This window comes from Nestor notabilis, unplaced genomic scaffold (genome assembly GCF_000696875.1).
Source record: "Nestor notabilis isolate BGI_N333 unplaced genomic scaffold, ASM69687v1 scaffold14877, whole genome shotgun sequence".
NCBI classification, from domain to species: Eukaryota; Metazoa; Chordata; class Aves; order Psittaciformes; family Psittacidae; genus Nestor; species Nestor notabilis.
This window is the reverse complement of record NW_009936179.1, coordinates 23,333-32,082: the sequence shown is the minus strand read 5'-3', so window position 1 is coordinate 32,082 and position 8,750 is coordinate 23,333. Positions and strand designations below refer to the sequence as shown.

The 8,750-nt window shown below is 38.0% G+C and overlaps 1 protein-coding gene across 1 annotated transcript in view; it reads right to left on the bottom strand.

Moving 5' to 3' along the window:
- Positions 1-6,650, bottom strand: part of USP54 (ubiquitin specific peptidase 54) — a 52,309-nt gene extending 45,659 nt beyond the window's left edge. The window contains exons 1-2 of the mRNA XM_010018210.1: positions 6,375-6,650; positions 3,565-3,657 (exon numbers count right to left, since the gene is read on the bottom strand). Of these exons, the coding sequence (XP_010016512.1) occupies positions 3,565-3,657; positions 6,375-6,521 (240 nt within the window). The 5' untranslated portion in view covers positions 6,522-6,650. The remainder of the gene's footprint in view (positions 1-3,564; positions 3,658-6,374) is intronic.
- Between the last annotated feature and the right edge of the window lie 2,100 nt (positions 6,651-8,750).

Below are 8,750 nucleotides of genomic sequence, written 5' to 3'. Positions count from 1 at the left end.
GGAGTGGGGGTGGCACACAAAGTACACTCTTTCTCCCCCACATATTGCCCTTTTCCTGGCCAAGCTGGAACCTGAACATGCCAGCATGCTTTGGAGAAAAGTGTACATGTCCTGCCTCTACCTTGCTTGATCTGGACAGGTATTTCCAGCAGATCCACCTGACAGCATGCAAGACTAATTACCTCTCCCCAGACCCTAATGGGAGATTTTCGCATGGTATAGAGCTCCAAATTCTTGTGTTCCCACTGGATCCAGCCATATCTTCTCCCTCATTTTAGCAAAGCCTAAGGCAAGATTCAAGAGAAAGATGATGTCAAAGACTTGGAGGCTAAGCTGGCATTACTCTGGCAGGACAACAATTAAAGGCTTCCAGAGCAGATAGGAGGGCTGGGGCAGGGGAAGAGATAAGCACAGAAGGGAAGAGATGATCCTGCTGCACTGGGACACAAAACATGCTCTTGGTGATGTTTGCAGTATTAGATGCATATTAAGCACATTATCTCATTTGTCTTATACAAGTTTACACATCGTACGTGTCAGACAGACAGCTTTCACGGGGCAGGGGTTTGTGTGTTTGTGTGTGAAATGTGAGAACACAGATCCAGAGGGCAGCAGAGAATAAGTAAATACCTTGAACAGCCTTTCCACCCCCATCTACTGCCTGCTTAAGGAGTTGAAGAAGATTAATGTAGCCTTCTCCACGACTTGGGGCTACCCCTTGTGCATAATTTTATCATTTAGTATCCCTACATTATAGATTGTCTTGATTGCATGCAACTGAAGCTTCTGGTCTTTGGGGTTTTGGAGGAGGGCTGGAAGGGTGAAGGGAGGTTTGTATCCCTGATTTCACTTAAGTGACACCCTTCATTACTCACCTTTATAAGATTATTTTACTTGTTAATAACCTAAAAATGGAGATTTTTTTTCAAATATTTATGTGTACACATCAATATCTTACACAAGTTAATAAAGGTCGAAACTTGTCATGGTATCCCCCAGAGAAAAACATAAAATTATGAGTTGCTTTATGAACATAGGGGAATCAGAAGTAAAACAGTTCTATAATTTCTCAAACAGATTTCTATGTATTTTTTTTCTCTTGTACAGTTTTACAATAGATGTCTGTAAACTTGCTGAAGGTTCTGGAATAGGCTTAGGTAGAACACACTGAAATTTCCCATGAAGAACAGACTGTAGATCGACAAAAACCTAATGTTCCGGTTTTGATCAAAGCCAATTGGAATTCATTTACCTATTTTGTAGAGTACTGGTAATTATCCATATCGTCCAAATAATTCTTTACTTGTTTATGCATTTCTTCAGTTTTTCATTATATATTGACTTTTGGGAGCTAATAGGACTTCTGCACACAACCAGATGCAAGTTTTCTAAAATGTGCAACAGCACTAGAGAATTTGGTGCAATGTTACAGCTTTCTTGGAAACTAAAGGTTGTAACACCTTCTAGCTAAGCATGGCACTGATAAGAACTTCAGATAGGAAACAAACCAAATAAATCCTTGCAGACATCTGGAAGCAAGGAGAGAGAGCAGCAATTTCTTTCAAAGGCTGCTTAATTTAAAAAATAAGCATATGGCTGCAGGCATACATTTTGTGAATTCTGCCACCCTACCTGTCACTTCCAAGTTTATAATAGCATACTGCACACTTCAGCAAGACATCAAAAGCAAGGATTTTATCAACAAAACAAAACATTCTTTGCCTCAATGTATGCTTTTAATACAAATATTCCAGAGATCCTGTCATCCCCCTCATATTGGTATTGCTAATCCAGATACATGTTTGTCCAGAGTTCATCTTTCAATATCTGTTCCACAAAGGTTCATCCTCTCTTTTCCCTGTAACATCTCCCCCATCTCCCTTTTCCAGTACTCATTCAGAAAAAGACTTTTAGCTATTATATTAAACTCAACTCTCCTTGAAAGTCCAGCCTATTTTCATTCAAATGGCAGAACCCGTTTGATTTCCTGGTATTTCTTTGCCATATCATGCTATTAGGTTAAACCCCCGAAGAGCAAAAGCTTGCATTCATAGTAATTTCCTATTCTTACTGTCCCCATCTCAGCTACCAAAGAATGCCAAAAATCACCTGGCAGTACTCGAGGGAATGATCCCAGAATTAACTTCAAATTATTTATTCCACTGAACTTAATGATCTCAAACTAGATGATGCCTAAATCTTGCCACTTCCCTATACAGGAGAGGATATATTTAATACTCCATCTTTTCTTTGTCTGGATAGCTCTATTTCTGATTTTGATGCGCTATCTTGCTCCTAACCCACTGTTCTATCCTCTTCTGATGATAATGCTGTAAATATTATCTTGTCTCATCATTTCAAGAGATACATCTTGAGGAAAATTCCCCTCTAGAAGGAAGTTACTTTTTTTTTCCCCCATGCCTTAACAGTCTCCTCTTTGCTCTTCTTTTGCAAGGGAAAACCCCTCAACAACAGTCCAGAAACTCACCAGATAACTCATTTCAAGCCTGTGTCTCCCAGAGCACCTGTAAAGTAATTTAACAGTAGCAAGACAGCTATTATACTATAAATACTGCCTGTGAACTTCGTATGATCTTAATTTAAACCATGCATTCTCTATTTTGCCATATTTATAAGACACGCTGTCTGTCCTTTTCATTACCGCACATAGAACTCATGACACATTCTCCCACAGTGGATTTATATATTTAGTCAGATATTACAACCCATTTATGATCAAAGAAAATGTCTTAGCACCTATTTCAGAAAGGAAAATTACTGGTCAGGAAGATTAAAACTGGTATTTTCATCACATCCTTTCTCTCCAACAAGGTTAGAGGGAGCTGTGGGTTTGAAGTAGCAAAACTTAGAAAGGAAGGCACAAAAAACCAGAAGTACTAAAAATTAATGGATAGAGAGAAATGGAGATGAAGGATTGCACAGTTTACTCAAGTACATAACAGTACTCAGAATCAGGGGTAGCATCCACATTTTACTGTTCACGCAGCTTCTGTGGCAGTCAATTACTGTATCTGCATCTACAAATAGAACTGATGTTTTTTTAAAACAGAGGCCACAAAGAGCCCAGGAATTCAATGCAGACATCAATATTTACAGTAGAAAACACCTTTTAGTCTTACATAATCAACAGTTTTGAACAGAAAGTCTTATAGCTAAAGTAGCTCTGAAGGAAAAGTAATTTCTGAAGAGCAAACTAATTGTATACACAGTATATTTATAAACAAAATGATAAATAGGAAAAAACTAAGCAAACTAATGTTATACTGGCTGAACTGATCTTTCGAAAAACATGAAAGCTGACAATGATCTGTACTCCACTGATAAGAGCCCCTGTATCTGAAACTTTACCTGCAGTATTTTCAGAGTTTACTGGCTTGAACATAATTTAAAAAGAGTACTGTGAGTGTCTTGGGTCAGTACTGATCAGATTTACCTTTGTTCTCCTGAATTTCCAGATTAAAGTTTGATTACATATATTAATCAAATATTAGAAATATTTGTTATTTTTTTTAAATCTGTTTTGAATTTATTTCCAACTTTTACCTTAAGAGCACAGAAGATGCAAGAATCTCCCATACATTTGTGCGTTGTGATTTGCCGAAAACTGCGCCGAAAAATGTCCAGGTGCCAGAGAACCTGAAATACAAAAGGGTCACAGCCAATTTTGAGAATATATAAAATACTGCAAAGAGCTCTGATGAAAATTGCACATAATAATCACATAAGTAGCCTAATTTCCCAGTGACCATCACTTTTAAAACAGGATGCCTTTTATCTAACTGCAAGTTGACATTTTCATCTTTGTTCCTCAGCTGTAGCATTCACTTACATTAATTTACAGTAGGACATCCCTCTAAATTTCTTGCATGTGCGTTTAGGTTAGAAAACTCACTTCTTGTCCATCTGGTAGTCCCAGCTTAAACAGCACTTGCCCTGACTGCTCCCCCTTGCTCGCACCACATTGTGCAGCCACACCATGAGGCTGGGCAGAGCTGCCAAGAACACCCCACTGACTGCTGGGGCCAAAACCTGTCTGTCATTCCACTTCTTAGGCAGCCTCCTTGTTCTGAGCAGAAAGCCCAAATGCTGGAAAAATGGAGCACCAACAGCATATACATTAAAAAGCTGTTATGCCCAATATTATCATTAGGAAGTGTACTTATATGCAATGATTACTGGCAGATTTTTAATACTCATTTTTGTGGGCAGTTATACGCTTCTCTAAGGATAGGTGTGGTGGTAATACCAGGTTATATGGTTACAGCATATAAAAGCAAGCAGGCTCTTCTGTGCTCTGCTAGGAACAGCAACAGGCAACGTTTGCTGTAACAGTGCCGAGTTTTACGCTTAAATTTTACCACTAAATCTGTGTAATCTTGGCCAATTATCTACATTCTTATCTCTAAAACAGCAACAATACTGATCTCTGAGATTTTTCACAGTCAGCTCTTTATATATACATGTGGTTGGTGCTGGCTATTTCAGCTTCAACTAACAATAACTGGACCTTCTTGTAAGCCTCGGAGCCACCAGCCTTTCAGGAGGTAGAAGCTTGCACTGAAAGAAGCCCTGACCTAAATCACGTCCTGCCATGTTCCGGAGTGGCAAGGTCCAGGCTGGCATCTGACTGGGTAAATGCTCTGTTAGCATAAACAGGGGAACCAAACTTCTTATTGCAAGTGGTTAGGGAAAATAAAAAAAAAAAAATAAAAAAAAATAAAAAAAAAATCAAGCACTTTGAAAAAAGTTGTGCTGGTTTCAAGAAGTATTTCCAGCTGGAAAAATTTGTTAACTAAACCACAGCACCCAAACATTATCTAAAATTATATTTAAAAACACATTTGAGTAATCTGTAAGGTTTACAAAAACTTCAGAATTGTCATGGCTATGTTTATACTCAAACTTTCCCTATACTTAAGGGCCTGGGAGGCAACATAAACCTTGGAAACATCTGATTACATGCAATATTCCTGAAGAACTACTGCAGACTTCACAGAAGAACAAAAAATAATACATTTAGGAACAAGTCCAATTTTTTTATGTAATTGGCTTTGGAGTTTATCTTGAATGTTTATAGAAATATTTAAGAGTAAGGAACAACAAGCATTCAAGAGCATCTCAGACTAATGCTGAATATTAAAAAATTAAAATTAAAAAACAAAGGTATATACATTTTTTGAAATTATTACTATCTTGCTTTTTTTTTTTGAAATTCAGCTTTGACAGTAAATATTTTTGGTATCCTGTCTCTCTTAAGCTTCACAAGAAAACAGTTTATGTAGAAGAATAAAGGTCAGGTCACTTTCATCTTCATATATGGCATGCAGCTGTTAGGTCAGAACAAAGGAGAACCTAAGTTCAGTAACTCGGAATAAGGAAGTAGCTAGTGATTATACCTTACAACTTAACAGAAGCAATAGAGTACATAATTGGAAACTCCACTTTTCACTTTTCTTACTATAAATTCTCTTTGTACCTAGATCTGTATTTCATGGTTTATTAAGCCTTTTGAAGGTCACTGATGTTTTTCTGTGGATTATTTGCATTTAGGGGTACCTTGAAGCCTGAATCTAAAGTTAGTTGAGAACTTGATCATACACATGGGAGAAAACAACAAAACACCATGTACCAAAATACACAAAAAAAAGCAACCACAGAAACACAGTCTGTGCTACACAGACAAGTCACATGAAGGGATGGAAACTGATGTGGAAAAAGGGTTTTAAACCCTGCAGACAGGACTGAGTATCTCAAACATCAAACATTAAAAAACTCTAAATGGTGACAATACCATTATAGCAGCCGTACCACTCCGCTGAATTATGACACAGGAAAAGGCTTTTCTTCTAAATTGAAAGGTTAACACTCAGTCATCTAAGCTAAGCATCTACAAATCAGCAGTTAAAAGAAAGCTATATAAAATGACTCTTGTATGGGTATCCTGAACTTGCCTGGTTCAATAAAAAAGTTAGATCTAAAGTTCAATAAAAAAAATTAAATGTCTACTCCTTGTAAGGAGCAGACATACTGCAAGCTATGTGGTGTTCTATTATTTTAAAATAATTCTTTTACATACACTTTCTGCTTTGGTTGACATATTAGAAGTTTACACAAAGAAGAGATTGAAGTACACTAAGTGATGACTATGTAAATCAGGAAAACCTGAAAATTAAAAACCACTGCTCTATAGCTCAACTAGTCTGCACTTCCACATGTAGCTTTATTCTGTCTAGACCCACAAACAAATACGTAGTCAAGCCTGACTTTATCTGTTGAATAGTCAAGCCTAAGAAAATACTGCAATAGACAGAGGATAAAGAAAGAAACTTTTTTTTTTAATTCTGGGCTCTTACCTGTAGTGCGCTATTCAGGAAGCAACTGTTCTGTCCTGGTTCATTGCTGAGACCTTTACTGGGTGCTATTGAGGTTGTATTTCGTGGAGTAAACATGCCCTGTACATTCCCCCGACCCACGGAAAAGTAATTTCTTTTCCAAGACATCTTCTAGTTTCAGCTGTAGAATATTCAGGTTTAGGCTGGCAGAGTATTTGACTTGGATCAGACCCTTCCTTTCTTTCACTGAAATTCAACTAGCACATCATCCAATCTTCTTTAAATTATAAACAGAATTTATCCTTTTATCAGGACACAAGTGGTTTGCTTCTTTTAAATCCGGCCCAGGATGTTATTCTTCATGTGATGCTTATGTATGCAAAAACCTCTTCTACAAGCAGCCACATACAAAGTTTGCAAATGGAAGGAATCCATGGTCATGCAAGTTCATCTGTTATGCTGCTTCTCCCTTTTCCAAACAGACAGTGACTTCAGGGAACAAATGGCAAATCAAGTTGGTCCCAGAATCATGGAGAAAAACAACAGCTACCTCCCACACCCCAAACCCCCCAGCTTCTCTAATCCTTTTATAATCCTCCTGCAGAAGATGGGAAAAATCCAATTAGCAAGGGAGCAGAGAAACCAAAACAAAAGCTTGGCAACTCCCTTTCAGTTACATCTATATTGGGTGACGAAAGAGACATCATTCTCACAGGGGAAAAAGAAGCAACTCCAGGACTTCAGAGCGAAGAGCTTTTAAGCAGCAAAAAGTCTCTGATACAGTTGTTTTAATTCTGTGTGCGATCTTTAGAAGTTTCTTCTCCTGATCCTCCTTTTGCAATCAGAATGCCCAGCCGTGCCAGAAAGCTTGAGAGAGAAAAATAATCAAAGGCTTACGTCATTTAATTACTCTCTTGGTTTTGTGGTGTTCTGCCAAGAGCAGTGTTGCCTGACCTCCCACAATACACTGAATCTTCTGAGACAAAGCAAAAAATATAAACCTTCCTCCACCCAAAAAATAAGGTAACACTGAAAAGAACAGAGAACTCCGAGAAAAGTATGCAAAATAAAGAGAGCTGGAGTATGTCGAAAGGGTTAAGAAGGAAGTTAGATTAATAAAAATAAACCACAGTATGCATGTGTATCTATGGCAGTTTTCATATGTATCCTTGACAATCTAGTAAGATCTTCTAGTAATTCAAACAGTAGTATGAGGATTTGTGATTCTGTGAATACACGCTAGCACGTTGTCCACCCTGGAATTGAGATTTTGCACTGAACTTGGAAGGCCACTCTGAACTCAGCAGCCCACAGCTCCCCCCAGAACAAAGTAGTTCCCTAATTTTCTTAATTAGAAACCATGTGTTTCTCTATAAAATGTTACTTAATCTAGGTATAACATCTTCCAAAAGACACTGATGCTCTGAAGAAGCCAGAACTATTCCATACAAAGTGTTCTTCCCACTACAAGTTCACTTTTTCCCTCATCTCACAGGAAATACAAAAAAGAATTTGATCTAAGAAATTTCTAGAAACAGGAACTACAAGATTCACAGCAAAACATCTTTCAAAGCTCTCAAGTGTAGCCCATCTGTATTTACTTCACAGACAATTGTGTAATATTTTCCAGGGACATTCCCAATGACATTTAGGATTATCTCATTTGTGATACACATAACAACAGCTGAATGTACCTATTAAGGCTGGTATAAGCAAGATGACTATTTCACACATCCTGAAGTAGTAATTTCAGCATGAAGTAACTACAAAATAGATACACATACAGTTTGTACATCAGCAAAGACTAATTAGAGCATAATTCCTTACAAAGATATCCTAGGTATCTGTGAAGGCATGTTTTTTTGCCTTCCACAAAATTATAAATTCATCTCCTGTCAAAACTCAGAAGGAACTTCCTCAACATCTGCCAGTGTGTTACAACAGCCTTACCCATTCCCTTCTACTAATAATTCGTTTGTGCTTCTATTAAAGTCATTCTACAAATATTAACGAAGTCTCAGCATTGCTGTAAGGCAGGCAGATATCTATATACAGATGAATATTCTTCTTGGTTGCCAGTGTGCCATGCAAAATTTTCAGATGTGCTTGCAAACCTGCAGACACCATTACCATGCCCGTCGCACAACATTCCTGAGCACTGAACGTATCCAGGATTCATTTCATAGCAATTTCAGTCTCAGCCCCCTTTCTTTGCTCAATCCCTTAATGAACCATGAACCAACCATACTGTGTGAAGTAACTCAGTTTCAAGCAACAATTTAAGGATCTCTACCCACCAACGCCACTTGCAATACGAGCCATTGGCTAAGCCTGTGCTGCAGAGACAGAGCAGGATGGAGTAGGACGCTGTGTGAATGAGCTGAGGCAAGCAGGCTC